The 15,918-nt window shown below is 44.1% G+C and overlaps 1 protein-coding gene across 3 annotated transcripts in view; it reads left to right on the top strand.

Moving 5' to 3' along the window:
* The window catches only part of ARIH2 (ariadne RBR E3 ubiquitin protein ligase 2), a 50,078-nt gene that overhangs the window by 30,876 nt on the left and 3,284 nt on the right, over positions 1 to 15,918 (top strand). For all 3 annotated transcript variants that reach the window (XM_032591920.1, XM_030306702.1, XM_030306701.1), the window contains 10 exons: positions 4,544 to 4,607; positions 6,156 to 6,306; positions 7,378 to 7,499; positions 8,961 to 9,070; positions 10,543 to 10,660; positions 11,660 to 11,710; positions 11,801 to 11,822; positions 13,681 to 13,832; positions 14,415 to 14,558; positions 15,193 to 15,261. In XM_032591920.1, coding sequence (XP_032447811.1) covers positions 4,544 to 4,607; positions 6,156 to 6,306; positions 7,378 to 7,499; positions 8,961 to 9,070; positions 10,543 to 10,660; positions 11,660 to 11,710; positions 11,801 to 11,822; positions 13,681 to 13,832; positions 14,415 to 14,558; positions 15,193 to 15,261 — 1,003 coding nt within the window. The remainder of the gene's footprint in view (positions 1 to 4,543; positions 4,608 to 6,155; positions 6,307 to 7,377; positions 7,500 to 8,960; positions 9,071 to 10,542; positions 10,661 to 11,659; positions 11,711 to 11,800; positions 11,823 to 13,680; positions 13,833 to 14,414; positions 14,559 to 15,192; positions 15,262 to 15,918) is intronic.

Consider the following 15,918-nt stretch of genomic DNA (forward strand, 5'->3'; position numbering starts at 1 on the left):
CTGTTGTAGACAGTGAAGTTAGTTCAGTTTTTTTATGCCTTTTTAAATTTGTAATCAGTGCCCTTCTAGATAACACTTGCCAACATCTCCATTTGTTTCTTTTGGATATATCAAGTGAGGAATGCAACATACTTTTGAATATTACCTTCAGAAAAGATAGGCCAGCTTACCATCAGAACCAGAGCTCTTGGCTCTGATCTTCAAGTCTTGAGGTATCCTGGAAGTTCTCAGGAGGAGGGGTTTCTCCTCCTCCTGAGGAGGGGTTTCTCCTCCTCCTGCACCCTCTGGGACGAGTCCCTGTGTCCCACCTTCATAGGCATGTGCTTCTTTCTAGCTTAGGGTTTCTTATCCTCAGCACTCCTGCCATTTTGGGATAGATAACTCTTTGTCATGGGGACACTGTTCTGTGAGTTGTAGGAGGTTTGGCAGAATCCACTTGAAAAGACAAAATAACAAAAAATGTGCAAGGGGCGCCTAGGTGGCTCAGTTGGTTAAGTGTCCAACTCTTGGTTTTGGCTTAGGTCAGGATCTCACAGTTCTTGAGCTTGAACCTGAGCCCCACATTCAGCCCCACTGCTCCTATCAGTGCAGAGCCTGCTTGGGATTCTCTGTCTCCCCCCCCCCTTTCTCTCTCTGTTCCTCCCCCTCCCCCCAAAAAATAATAAACTTAAAAAAAATGGGCAAAATACCAAACAAGCATTTCACAGAAAAGAAAGCTCAAATGACCATTAACATGAAAAGATACTCAACCTTCATAATAATCTGGCACACTGAAATTAGCACCCCCAGTCCGTGAAATCAAAAAGATCAGCAGATACTGCCAAATAACCCCTAGAGAACAAAACTGCCACTGGTGAGAATCACTGGTTGCCACTCCTGCCCTTTCACACCACAGTGAGTCTTTTTTTGAATGGTGTGATCCATTTATCTTCAGAGGAAGGAAGGTCATACCTTTCCTTTTCCAGGCTAAACATAACTGGGATGGCTGTACCCACTGGAGCAGCTTAGCTCACTCAGGAAGGAGCAAGTGTGCTCCTGATCCCACCCACTGCATTCTCACTCTCACTCTCTATCCTTAAGAGCCGAATACATTTAGATAGACTTCTGTGTGAACTTCCATTGTCTGCAGTGCTGTTTCTACTACTCACAATTCTGGAACCATGTAGGTTCCAGCAGTGGGGTACCTCTCACTGCCCAGACTCTGTAGCCTAACTTGGGAAAGGACAAGATGGCTGCAGATATTAAGATTACTAGCGTGAGAAGTAGGAATAAAAGCAGTGGAAGGGAGGCATTCTAAGTGAAATAAGGAAGTCACACTTACATGAGACATTGTTCCCTGCTCAGATTCCTGATTTTGGGGTAATGCATTTTCCTGGGTTTTGTGTGGCACTTTCATTGCCACAGGATAATTGTTTTTATTTTTACTTTTTAAAATTTATTTGTCTTGAGGAAGAGTGTGTGTGAGGGAGGGGCAGAAAGGGAAAGAGAGAATTCCAAGCAGGGATTCTCTTATGATGATAGCACAGAACCTGACACGGAGCTTGATCCCACAACCATGAGATCATGACCTGAGCCAAAATCAAGAATCGGACACTTGACTAAGCCACCCAGGCACCTGTTTTTATTTTTATTTTTTTAACGTTTATTTTAGAGAGAGTGAAAACAAGTTGGGGAGGGTCAGACAGAGAGGGAGACAGAGGATCTAAAGTGGGCTCTGCCTTGATAGCAGAGAGCCCAGTATAGGGCTCGAACTCATGAGCCGTGAGATCACGACCCAAGCCAAAGTTTGATGCTTAACTGACTGAGCCACCTAGGCGCCCCTTTTTTTAAAAATTTTTTATTTTTTTGTATTTTTATTTTTTTATGTTTATTTTTGAGAGAGAGAGAGCACGAACAGGGGAGGGGTAGAGAGAGGGACACAGAATCTGACGCAGACTCCAGGCTCTGAGCTGTCAGCACAGAGCCTGATGCGGGGGCTCGAACTCAGGAATGGTGAGATCATGACCAAAGTCAAATGCTTAACCGACTGAGCCTCCCAGGTGCCCCTGTTTTTATTTTTAAATGTATATATTTCATACCTCATTCCAGAAAAGAATTAAATTTTGATTATGAAATATTAATTTTTCAAAAATGTATGTGCACACGTGATAATGTATAGGTTTTAAAGAGTGATTAAGCAAACACATTTAAGTGTCCATTCAAATAAGAAGTGGACATTTTATTCTGAAGCTTCTGGTGGCAGTTCCTGCTTAGCCACACCCCCTTCCTTCTCCGAAGCAAACAGTATCTTGAATTCAGTATTGATCATTTTCTTATTTATTCTTTTTTTTTTTAATTTATTTATTTTAATGTTCATTTTTGAGACAGAGCATGAACGGGGGAGGGTCAGAGAGAGAGGGAAACACAGAATCCAAAGCAGGCTCCAGGCTCTGAGCTGTCAGCACAGAGCCCGACGCGGGGCTCGAACTCACAAACCGTGAGATCATGACCTGAGCCGAAGTCAGATGCTCAACCGACTGAGCCACCCAGGCGCCCCTCTTATTTATTCTTAAATTATATATCCTTTAGTTTTGGATGTTTTTAGAACTTTACAGACATGGAATCATGCTGTCTGTATTCTTAAACTTTTTAAATTAACAAGGTTGCATCTTAAGACATCCTATCCATATTCCTGTCAACATTTGTGATTGTGAATTTTAGTTTTTTGTTGTTATAAATAATGCAGCTCTGAAAACTCGTGTGTATGACCACTAGTGTCATATAATTTTTCTAGGGTTGAGTGTAGGAAGTGAGTTACTGGGCAATAGGGTGTGTGTTTCTTTAGCTTTGCTAAATGACAAAATGTTTCCAAAGTGATTGTACCATGTTATATGCCCACCAGTGGTACGAATGTTCCTGATACTGTCACCCTTGAAGTTTTACAATCTGGTGGGTGGGTATAAATGGCATCTAATTGTTTTTAATTTCAGTATCCCAGATTATTATGGAGGTTGAGCATCTTTTCTTGTTCATGGCCGTTTGTACTTTTTTTTCCTATGAAATGCTTGTTCTGTCTTTGTTTTTTTTTTTTGTTATTTTGTCTTTTCAAATGGATTTGTAGGAAATTTGCTTTTATTTATTCTGAATATCAGTCTTTTGCCTGTTATATATGTATTGAGTTACCTTCTATTTATTTATATAGCTGGGTTTTTCACTTTATGGTGTGTTCTGATGAACTGATATCCTTTTCTTTTTTTTTTAAGTTTACTTATTTATTTTGAGAGAGAGGGGTGGGGACAGGGACAGAGAGCTGAGAATCCCAAGCAGGCTCTGCACTGTCAGCTCAGAGCTCAGTGTGGGGCTCAAGCTCATGAACCACCAGATCATGACCTGAGCCGAAGTCAGATGCTTAACCAACTGAGCCACCCAGGCGCCCTGAACTGACGTTCTTTTTTTTTTTTTAATTTTTTTTTTTTTCCAACGTTTTTTATTTATTTTGGGACAGAGAGAGACAGAGCATGAACGGGGGAGGGGCAGAGAGAGAGGGAGACACAGAATCGGAAACAGGCTCCAGGCTCTGAGCCATCAGCCCAGAGCCTGACGCGGGGCTCGAACTCACGGACCGCGAGATCGTGACCTGGCTGAAGTCGGACGCTTAACCGACTGCGCCACCCAGGCGCCCCTGAACTGACGTTCTTAAATGTAACATAATATTTCAGAGTTTTCCTTTATGCTTTTTTTTTTTAATTTTAATTAAGTTTTTATTTATTTAAGTAATCTCTACACCCAATGTAGGGCTCGAACTCATGGCCCCAAGATCAAGGGCCACATGCTTCTCCCTGATGAGCCCACCAGGAACCCTGTATACTTTTTTCTGTGTCCTTTTTTTTTTTTTTTATGTTTGTTTATTTTTTAGAAAGAGAAAGAAAGAGCAGGGGAGAGGCCAAGAGAGGGAGAGGGAGAATCCCAGGCAGGCTCCACTCTGTCAGTGCAGAGCCTGAATTGGGGCTTGATCCCACAAACCGTGTTATGAAACCTAAGCTGGAATCAAGAGCTGGCTGCTAAACCAACTGAGACACCCATGTGCCCTTTTTTTATTTTATTTTTTGAAGATTTTATTTTTAAGTAATCTCTACACACAGCACAGGGCTCGAACCCACAACCAACAAGATCAAGAGTTGCATACTTTACTGACTGAGCCAGCCAGGCACTTCGGCATTTTCTATGTCTTAAGATATCATTCCCTGTTCTGAAGACACAGAGCTGTTTGCTTATATTTCATGAAAGGGATTGAAAACAGATATGGTATTTCATAAGTATTTTTCTTATAGTTTCGTATCTTTGAAGCAGGGTTATTATTCTCATATGAATTGAGAACTAAAAAGTTGAAAGAGGAAAAAGTATTTATACAAAGGAAAAGGAAGCTTGGTTCTGTCAGACAGTAATTAGAGACAAAGACACTTTAGTGCAACTGCAGCACTTGTTGGTGTCTTCTGATTTTGTTCACAGGTTAAAATGCTTATCTTCATTTCTGATTCCCTTTATTTCTGCTTGTATTTTGCAGATACAAGTCTAATTCTGCTCAGCTGCTTGTTGAGGCTCGAGTTCAGCCCAGTCCCTCGAAACATGTGAGTGTCTCCCACTTGAGCAAGGGTTCTCCTGACACACATGGCTCTTGCTGTGGCTTAAGGTGTTATTGAGAACCATCTTGCTTTGTTTCTGGTACAGCATGCCAGAGATTTTTGTTCCAACATGGGCCTAAATCTTCCATTTCCATTATAGTTGAAAGAGTTTCCTCATGGATGGAGAATAAATCATTGCCAGTCCTGGGGCCCTCTCCAGCCTCACCTTGCTCTTTACACTTACACACAGCCTGCGTTCCATTCCTGCTGGGTTCTTTGGTGTTCCCAAGCTTACTGCACGCCTCTTTGACTCTTCTCATGCTATCCCCAGCTTGGAATGTTCAGACCCTGTCCCCATCTTTGTCTGTGGGAGTGGAACTCATTTGTTAAAGACCCAAATTGAGCTCTCTCTCACAAAGCCTGTCTCCCGCGATCTCTCCTCTCCAAAATCCTCTAGTTATGCCTTGAAGTCTTTGCGTGTGTGAGGTACCGACTCACTCATCCTTTCAGCTCCCCTACCACACTGTGTGTGCTTTAAGGATAGGAACTATATCTTACAGTGTGCATGGCAATTTCCTATGTATTTAGGAGTTAGCAAATATTTTCAAATAAATAAGGCCATGTTGGAAACACTCTTTAGGAGGAAGAATTGGGGCTCAAATTGCCACTTAACTTCGGTAGTTCTTGGGAGAACATTTCTAGGAGCATACTAGATAAACATGAGAATACGGTCTTTTTCTTCAAATTGTTTTTTGTATTCCCAGTGAGCTAACCAAGAACCTAATGTAAACCTGTAGTGGACTTTTCCATCAATTTGTGGCTTGGGCCAGGGGTCCCCACATTGTTTTTGTCTGTCAGTTTGTGTAGCATGGCATGGATTCTGGAGTTCAAGCTTTGCGGTCATTTGCCCACATCCTAGAAGGTTTCTTTCCTAGTAGGAGCCTTCCTCATCCTCTAAATTAATTGTACTTGACATCTCTGCAGTATGTTAAGGATGAGTTGTGACTTAGTAAAAGCTGTAATATTTTGTGTTTTGGGCATTAATAATGGGGAAAGCACTGTCTTTGACAAGTAAACCTGCAGTGGGACTATTAGAAGCTTTACACGCTCAGCTCAGCCTCTAAGAGCCTCTGTAGTACTTGTTGAGGGACAGCTCTGTTCATCAAATGAGGCAGTTTATAAAAGAACCCAGTAGCCTCTAAAAGCAGAAGTTGAACTGAATGACCTCTAAGGACCTTGGCAATTTGGAAATCCTGAGCTTTTCAGCCTGACATTACAAACTACTGTAAGTTTTCCATTCAGCCTTCCTCTGCCTCTCTGAATCCGAGAGATTGTCCAGGGCGAACACTCAGGCACCATCTCCTTTAGGAAGTCTTCCTCATCTATGCTTTCTGTTCAGAACTCTTGGGACCCGTAGAGCCCACACATTTGTTGAGCTCTAACACTTGTTGCAGGGTCAGAATCACTTCCCAAAGACCTAGCTGTGTGAGGCACCCCTGTGGCTCCCAGACTCTAGAGGCTCCTCTTTACTCATTCTGTTCCGCCTCTCCCCAGGTTCCCACAGCCCACCCTCCTCACCACTGCGCAGTGTGTATGCAGTTTGTGCGGAAGGAAAACCTACTTTCTCTGGCCTGTCAGCACCAGTTTTGCCGTAGCTGCTGGGAGCAGCACTGCTCAGTACTTGTCAAGGACGGTGTGGGTGTAGGTGAGTTTGCCACAGAATTTGTAAAAGGCTAGCATGAAGTATTTATCTTCAACTCTGCCCCTTTAGGTACTCAGGTCAGCTGCGTGTTTTCTTCTGAGCCTGATTGAGGTTTTTATTGTCAGAACCATTGGTTTCCATTTCCAAACACAGGTTGAATAGTCGCAAGGTTTTTCTCAGTCCTGAACAAAATGAGATGATTAAGGCTGTTGTTTGGGCATGTATGTAAACATTAGTGTGAATGCATGGCTACTTTTTGGGAGAACTGTCCTTAAGCTGCCTACCCTATCTTGATAGCCCAAGTGGCAACCATAACTCAGAAACACTCAGAGATTGCTGCTATTTAGGTAACATAATTCAGATTTGGTGATTGGTTCTAGGAGTATTTGTTAGAGTATGACTTGATATTGGATCTAACTTAGCATCACATTAATGGTGTCTGCAGAATCTCATTGTGTTGGGTAGAAATCACTTGCACATAATATTAAACATCACAAAATGAAATTGTTAGCCAAGAACCATATAGGATTTTTTTTTTAATGTTTATTTTTGAGAGAGCGTGCACTTGCACATGAGTGGAGGGGCAGGGGAGGAGTTGGGCAGAGAGAGGAAACAGAGGATCCAAAGTGGGTTCAAACTCCCAAACCATGAGGTCATGATCTGAAGTTAGACACTTAACCAACTGAGCCACCCAGGTGCCCCTAGGATTTTTTTTTTTTTTTTTTTTTTTTAATGAAGTTCTGTGCCCAGTCGGGGCTTTAACTCACGTCCTCGAGGTCAAGAGTGGCATGCTCTACCAACTGAGCCAGCCAGGTGCCCAAAGTACTGTGTAGGATTTTTTAGATGATACTGCCTTTTTAGTGGTGCTATTTATTTGTGATTTATATGTAATTTGAGAGAAATCTTAGTTGCATCATTGTAAATATATTAATTTTTCTCTCTTTTTAATACATTCTGTGGCTTCAAGGGTTTCATATATGGAATCTGAATTTGTTGGTTGAACTCAGTGGGGAAATATATTCTTGTTGTGTCTTCTGCGACGCAGTTCTCCATCGTGTTGCCTTTGTTCAACAGGAGTCTCTTGCATGGCTCAGGACTGCCCACTGCGAACACCAGAGGACTTCGTGTTTCCATTGCTGCCCAATGAAGAATTGAGAGACAAATACAGGCGCTACCTCTTTAGGGACTATGTGGAGGTATGCCCAGCCCCTGTTGTGCCTCTGTCTTCCTGGACCTACTTCCCATTCATTCTCATCACGGTTACTTCGTAGACTAAGCTGCCATTAGGTGCTGTATTTTTTTTTTTTTTAATGTTTATTTATTTTTGAGAGAGAGACAGAATATGAGTGGGGGATGGAGCAGAGAGAGAGGGAGACACAGAATCCGTAGCAGGCTCCATCTCTGAGTTGTCAGCACAGAGCCTGACGCTGGGCTCAAAATCACAAACCATGAGAGATCATGACCTGAGCCAAAGTTGAACGCTTAACTGACTGAGCCATCCAGGCGTTCCTACATGCTGTAATTTGAAGAAAGAGCTGCACAGCTTTTTAAAAGTTTAGAAACCACTAGAGTGGTAGTGAAAGAACATACGCCCTGGAGTCAGACTGACAATAACGTGAATCCCACGTCTCTTACTTCCTCACTGTGTAGGCTTTGACCCATTATTTTACCTCTCTGAACCTTGATTTTCTCTGATAGAATGGTCAGGCGTGCTCACCTTCTACCCAGCTGCTTAACAAGCTGTTGTATGTCAGGGGATGAACATGAGTCATGGAGATCTCAGGAGTTGCTCTTGCATTTGGTTCCCTGTGTGATTTAGCACAGAGAAGGGGTATTGCTTCTTGTGCAGTTTAAAAACCTGTCCAGAATTCCAGTGTTTGGAGTCCATCCCCTCCATTGGGCTTCCAGTTGAGACTTGCTGCTTTCATGCAGCACAGTTTTCATCTTTGTCTTTTGTGCCTGAGCTTACTGGATTGACTCATCTCGGTCTTCTTATGCACGTGCTGTGGGATAAGCAGTGCCTTGTTCTTTGTGTTGTTTGCTGCCTTTGGTACATGCGTGAGGGTCATCGAGCCTTTCAGAGTTTTTGTTTTTAGGGAAAATTGGTGTGTGATGTAATAATTCAGTATTTGTATATGTTATAAAGTGATCACCACGGTAAGTCTAGTTAACCATCCATCACCATATAATTGACCCCCTTCACCCATTTTACCCATCCCATAACTCCCTTCCCCTTTTTGTTTTGTGTTTGTTCATTTTGTTTTTTAGATTCTGCCTATAAGTGAAATCATATGGTATTTGTCTTTCTTCGTCTTACTTCACTTAATATAATACCTTCAGATGCACAGCTGATTGGGCTGTGTTCCTTTCCAGACCTGGTCCCTGTGCACTTTCATCTCACAGACACAATTCTGTATTCCATTTTGTAATCTAGCCTTAAGTCATTCCAGTGATTTGCTCTCTAGTTTTAGCTAAACGTTAGAGGTCTTCAGTATCTACCTAATGCAGTTCCTTGTGGCATCCTTTCTGAATTCCTATAGCCCTTTGATGGAAGTCATCAGCTGGAAGAACAGAAGGTGTTTGAGCTCTCAGGGAGGTCTGATTTGGAAGCAGTGACTAGGGGATGTCCTCATTGTTTCCCCTTGGTGTGTTCACAGAGTCATTACCAGCTCCAGCTGTGCCCTGGTGCAGACTGCCCCATGGTTATTCGGGTACAAGAGCCTAGAGCTCGCCGAGTACAATGCAATCGGTGCAACGAGGTCTTCTGGTAAGAGTGAGTGTGAGTGCTGAGCATCCCTGGGCTCCTGCCTTGTCCTCCTCCAAAGCACCACTGCTGTTGCTGTGGGTGAGGGTGGGACTGGGAAAGACAGGGTCTTAGAGCCTAAACAGCAGCTCTGCTCCAAGTGGGCTCCACTTGGGCAGTGCTCCAAGTATGTACCCAGCATCTCACGTCCCATGGGATGTTTGACAGTGCTCAGAGACAAAAAAGTGGCACAGATTCTTGGAGACTATGCTGTGGTTTATGCTGCTAAGACTCATGGCACAGAGATTGTGTCTATGTGGGGGTGTATTTGCCTGCACAGATAATCCCATATCCCAAATCCCTGTATTTGAAAGCAACAATCTTCAGCATCTGAATCTTTCTCCATGTTGGCCTGCGTAGGTTAATTTTAAAACACTGTAATTCATAAAAGTAGTTTACATCTACTTGGAGTTTATTCCATTCGATAGATATGGGAATAGCTAACGTGTACTGAAGGCTTACCATGGGAAAGACACTATTCTCATCACGTCAACTTCATTGTCACAGCTCTGTACAATTGATACCGTTACCCTTATGTTCTTGGGGAAGAAATGGAGGTGTGCAAGGTGATGGCAGAGCCATAATTTAGGTCCATATCTATGTCTGTCCCTAATCATGCCTCCCTAGAAGATCCATGGTAGCGCTTCAGAGAAACTACATGGAAAGTGTGTGTGTGTGTGTGTGTGTGTGTGTGTGTGTGTGTGTGCGTGCGCGCGTGCGCGTGTGTTCTTGCCTTTCAAGACATTGTTGAGGGAGTCTGTGGCTTACCAAAGGTTAAGAACCAGTAGCATAGTTGCTCTCCATCATTTGTGTCACTTGTTATGAACTTGTTCCCCTGGGGCATTTGTTAGACTGTTTGCCTGAGAGCCTTCACTACCCAACATAGTATTGGCTTGGATAAAGGGAAATTAAAAACACGGAACTGTAGCCCAGTGAGTGTTGGAGTGTTTTTCTCTTCTGATTTTAAGTTTCAGGCATCGTCAGATGTATCATGCAGGCAGCACCCATTCTGACAGATGTGCATACTGTGTGCATCTGGCTGGGAGCTAAGTCAGAGCTCTCGGAAAGTGGATCTCGGCTTTGCCTGGGATCTGAGCTAAGTTATCTGTCTCAGAGCACCTTACCTTGCACTTTGAGTAAACTCTGAATTTGACATCCTTTCAAAGAGGGTTGACACCACCCAAGATAATTTAAGACAGAAACGTTTTATTTGGGTGTATTGAGAGTATATCTTAGAAGTGCTTAGATTGAAGAGAAATTCATACAATATTTTAAGTATAATTCTGGGTAAGTAAAGATCCCAAAGGCCTTGAGAGATAACTTTACTTCTTTGAAAAGCTCTAATTCAGTATCTTTTGGCTTGGACAGAAGGAAAATTGAAAACATAGGACCCTGCCCTAACAATTATTTGAATGTCTTTCTTTTCTGGTTTTAAGTTTCAAGTGTCGTCAGATGTATCACGCCCCCACAGACTGCGCCACAATCCGGAAATGGCTCACGAAGTGTGCAGATGACTCCGAAACAGCCAACTACATTAGTGCTCACACTAAAGACGTAAGGACTGTATCTTACCTGTCATGGATCTGCCCTCCTTAATGCTGCCTAGGTCCTCACCTGGGAGGCTGGCTGGCTTTTTGAGTGCGGAACACCCAGGGCCCCAGGGCCCTTGCTGAAGTCTGCAGACCCTTTCCCAGACTTGGCAGAATTGGCAGTGGATTATCATAGTATGCGTTGGATGCATTTATTTTAATAAAATGCTGACCTACCTGGAAAAGTTTGACCAGTAGAAGAACTAATTAGAAGAAAACCAGATTTTGTTTTAATGTGTCCCAGGCTTTAATAGCCTTGGGCAGGAGGTGGTTGATAGCAACACATAATAAAGAGCGAGGCTTTCGTGCAAGCCTGGGCATGCCCAGTTCTCATTCTGAAACTTCCCATGGGAAAACATGGCCCTCAGCCCCTTGAACCCTGGGTGACTTGGCACCTACCCTATGCCAGTCATGTGCTGAGTTGCTGCACTCACAACACAGCTGTGACTGTGACATTAAACATAGTCTACTTCGTGGCAATGGGAGAGCAGAGCGTCAGACTGGTCTCTGCATTGCTGCCTACGTTGTGGCACCTCTCAAATGAGAGCAGGTGAGCTTTAGAGGTTGTTTCCTTGCTCTCTCGTTGAGGCAGAAGTCCAGGCAAGCTGACCAGGACGTGGTCTGGTGTGGCAGCTCTTGTGCTGCTTGGCATTCTTTCCAAGCAGGAAGACATTGTGCTGACTCAGCTTGTGCTTAATCTGAGCAGCCTCGTGGCAGAGACAGATGGTGGAAGACTTAGTGGGGCTCAGCCAGTGCTTGGAGTGTTTCAGAGCCAAACGTGCTGACCTCATTTCCTTGAATTGCTGTTCCAGCCTCAGCAACCCGCCACATTTAAGTGAGATGCTCCTCCCCAGAAGGGCTCGCACGATGAGCTGCTGGGCACGGGTGCCAAGAGCTTTGTGTAATTTGTCTTAGAACCAGCCTGGTGGTGTGTGAGCCTAATGGCGCCCTTCTGTCTCCTCAGTGTCCAAAGTGTAACATCTGCATTGAGAAGAATGGAGGCTGCAATCACATGGTGAGCAGAAGCCTGTACCCTTTGCATATGTGCCATGGAGCCTTTGGTCAGCGTGCCCTTAACATGTTCTCTTCTGTTTCCCTCTGACAGCAATGCTCCAAGTGTAAACACGGTGAGTCCTAGGTGTGGTGCACAAGGCCCAGCAGCACAGTCTTGTGCATGGGTCTCCAGTGCTTGTTTAGTGAGTGCTTTTGTAGTAAAGTGACAAAACAAAGGGCAGCCTTGGTCACTTATAATCGCCAGCGTAAAGCAGCTCTTGATTTTTGACTTATTACTTTCTGGTGCCTCTTATAATCCTGCTGCCATCTCGCTCACACATATAGTCAGAAGTGAAGGTTGGGATGACTCTTTGACAACCTCATGATCCTCAGTCACCCAAGAAGATTTCAGTGTGTTCTTTTTATTTTTGCCAAGGCAGGTAAGTTCGGGGTTTATCTGTGCTACTTTACAGATATCTTTTAGAGCAGCTGTTTTATTGGAAGGAGTAACATAATAGTCTTCCTTCAAGGTTTTATAAAGTTTCCACAGGGTCTTTTGATTTGGCCTTTCGGATCTTCTTCATCCATCAGGAGTAGCTTGCATAGAAGGACCTGTTGGTTTTGCTTTCCTTCCTGCAAGATCAAATAAAGAAATAAAATCCAAGTAGAAAGTATGTCCAGGCAAGTCTACACAGCAGCTTTGATGCTGACCAGGGGGCCCTGAGGGTTTCTCTTTGTAAGGGTCTCATCTCATGCTATTTTTCCCAGGAGCCCACTGTAATCAGAGTGAACATGGCAAGGCATTAGAAGGAAATAGCGATTGAAGTGTAGAATGAAGATAGACCACTGGTAGTGGCATATTTCCTCAGTGGTATCCCACCCTATGCATTTGAGTGAGAGGGACGTGTATCATCTACTTAGAACAGTGCATAAGACATGCATACGGTTTAAAGAGAAATGACAAAGTGAACACCCCATCACATTCCTCACACTCAAGAGTTCCCTGTGTGTCCCTTCCCATAGTCTCCCCATCCCTTACCACCCAGAGTTACTACCATCCTTTGCTTTGCTATATAGTTCTACCACCTATACGGGCAACCCTAATATTTACGACCATAGCAAGCACAACCTACCTGATTAAGGAGATCACAGTTTTGCTGCTATTTGGCGAGGGCTTCCAGGAGAAGGGAAGCGAACAACCTCTAGGTCTCTGGGTTTGGCTTTAGCTCCTCCACGTTTTTATAAGAGGTCTTTTTGGTAAGTCAGTGAGCCAACTTGAATCCTGGTAAAACAGAGTTTACCCACTGTCGGTGTCTTTGGCAGAGATAGGTTATAGATCAGGTTTTGGCCATGTGACAGACTGGTTGGCTCCTCTCCATGAGATGGTAATTGTTGGATGTATAGTAGATCTTTATTTTTCCCTCTTTGCTTCCTTAGTGTAGAAGCAGACTTATAATTCTGAATATGAACTATTGGGTAGCTGTTGGTTTTATAGAAATGTTCTTTTTTAAATAATGACAGAATAGGGGAAAGCCTTTATTCCCAGCTTCATGTACAAAATCTTCTTAGGACGGGTGTTACGAGGGTGGAGGTAGTCAGGAGGGAAATATGTGTTCTGGACGAACAGATGGGCCTCATTGGACAAGTTTCTGCTTCTCAGTGGCATTGACACAGCCTACTAGTGGTCTTGTACAGTCAGCATCTACCTGTGTTGGGTTAAAAAGGCACCAAGCTTATGTGCTCATGGAACTGAGAGGTTCCTCTGGCTACTGTTCATATCAACAAGAAAAGGCTACAGGGACAGTGGGATGTGACAGAGAGGAGATGTGCACATTCCATCTGGAAAACGGTACCCTTGGGAAGTTCTGGTCAGGTGACAACCCCACCCCACTCCCCTCACAGGATCTGTCTGTCCTACTGCTTTGCCTGTGCCTTTGGAGGAATGTGATCTTATCTTGTGGGTGTAAATGCCTCTTTCTCCATCCTTCACAGACTTCTGCTGGATGTGTCTAGGAGATTGGAAGACCCATGGCAGCGAGTACTATGAGTGCAGTCGGTACAAGGAGAACCCCGACATTGTCAACCAGAGCCAGCAAGCCCAGGCCAGGGAGGCCCTCAAGAAGTACTTGTTTTACTTTGAGAGGGTAGGCATCTTCTGCAGCTGCTCTTCAGGGTTGGGCTTCTTCCAGTTGGCCTTCTGAGGTAGAATTCCCAGTGACTGGTATACTGGTATGTGCACACGGAAGTCAGGGAATGGAGCTCCTTCAGTGGACCTGAGTGATATCTCCATAAATGTGGCTTTCAGGTTCCAGAGAGCAGCCAAGACCAACAAGCTCTTTGAATGATGGCTGAAGGACAATGAGGGGACCATCAGTCTTTTCCATCCGCTATCATCTTAATCAGATTTAGAGGGCAGTTCTTCCCAGGAAGACTCTTCAGAAGCCCACAAGCATGGCACATTTGGTTTCTAAGCACAGTAGACCAATGGGTACCTAGCCTTGTTTAGTCTTCAGGGTTGGAGCCCTATTGCCCTAGAGGGTAGGGTGATCTGGCAGGCAGACAGGGTTAGTAGTGTGGACTGAAGAAGTCCTCCTCCTGCACTCTCAAGGACACACAGTCCCCATAAGTTAGATGAAGCTGTGGCCATCCTGTGCCAACCAAGGTGTCAGCCATTCTGAACTTCTGTGTGGACTTCTGCTCTTTTCTCCTTTCTCTGTATCCTGTAGTGGGAAAACCACAACAAGAGCTTGCAGCTGGAGGCACAGACGTACCAGCGGATTCATGAAAAGATTCAGGAGAGGGTCATGAATAATCTGGGGACATGGATCGACTGGCAGTACCTACAGAATGCTGCCAAGCTCTTGGCTAAGGTGTGTACTGCCTCACTCTTCTGATCCCTGGTCCAGCGCCTGTCCCTGTTAGGCCCAAACCTCTGAGGATGGGAAACATTGTATGGGGCAAGGGAACGCAGCTCTGTGTACAGCTCTGCACGCTTCTGCTTATGGGCCCATGTTTCCTTGGGCTGTGTCCCCTGAGGACCCAGCCTGCTGCAGGCAGTGGGGGGCACTTCCAAGAAGAGGATTCCACTGCCTCTACCCCAGGGAAGGAACTGCAAGCCCTTTTCTAGTTCTCCTTAGGGAGAACTCAAACTCTTTTCTTCTTTTGTCTCATCCACACATCACTCAGAGGGAGCTAAGAGATTGTGTGTGTGGACTCTGATGTCCGACTCGAGGGAAGAGCCTTTGAGGCAGCTGCTGGTAATAAATCAGAGTTTAAAAAAGGAACTGTGGGTTCTTCTGTGACCATTTTTGTTTCAGCTTTTCCCATGTTATCTCCCAATTAATCCGTGATTGAGCTCGGCCTCATTTCTTTTGGGCCCACACCTACAGGGCCAGGGCCAGGGCCAGGCTAACTCGCATGGTAGGGTAAGAATTGTGGGAGCTGCCTGAGATGCATGTGGGTTAGGTTCACAGGCACAGGTGCCTTCTCTCTCTCCTATTGCAGTGCCGATACACCCTGCAGTACACTTACCCATACGCGTACTACATGGAGTCTGGACCCAGGAAGAAATTGGTAAGGCCAGGCAGTCCTCTGCTCTGCCCTCTTAGCTTCACAGGTGCCCTTGTCTACTAGCACTTTCCAGGAGAGTGGGGACCAGACTCTAGCTATTGGGAGGGCAGAACAAAACTGTCAGTTTTTTTAAATACATATTTTATTTTATTTTATTTTATTTTATTTTATTTTATTTTATTTTATTTCATTTTATTTATTTATATCCGTTAGTTAGCATATAGTGCAATAATGATTTCAAGAGTAGATTCCAGTGATTCATCCCCTAAAAGCTGTCAGTTTTTGAAGTTCACTTCTCCTCTAGGCATCTTTAAATAGACTGCATGCCCTGGCATTCTGTGTAATAGTAAGGTAGATATGTCAAAGCCCCTGAACAGCTATATTTATAGGGCAATTGGCTAAAAAGTTCTGTGGTCACTTGGAAGGCCAGCGCCCATGCCTGGGAGGATCTCCAGCATGCATGTCTCTGAATTATAGTGGACTCTTTTACATCTTTAATTCTGTATCTTAGATATGGGTTATTTCCCCCAATTATAAAGTAATTCACATTTATTTAAATGTTGGAAAACATAGAAAAACATTTGCATCATCCATAATCCCACCAGAAGGAAATGGCCACTGTTAGCATTTTTCAGCCTTTTAGAATTATTTTTATCTATT

Source organism: Lynx canadensis, chromosome A2 (assembly GCF_007474595.2).
Source record: "Lynx canadensis isolate LIC74 chromosome A2, mLynCan4.pri.v2, whole genome shotgun sequence".
Classification (NCBI taxonomy): Eukaryota; Metazoa; Chordata; class Mammalia; order Carnivora; family Felidae; genus Lynx; species Lynx canadensis.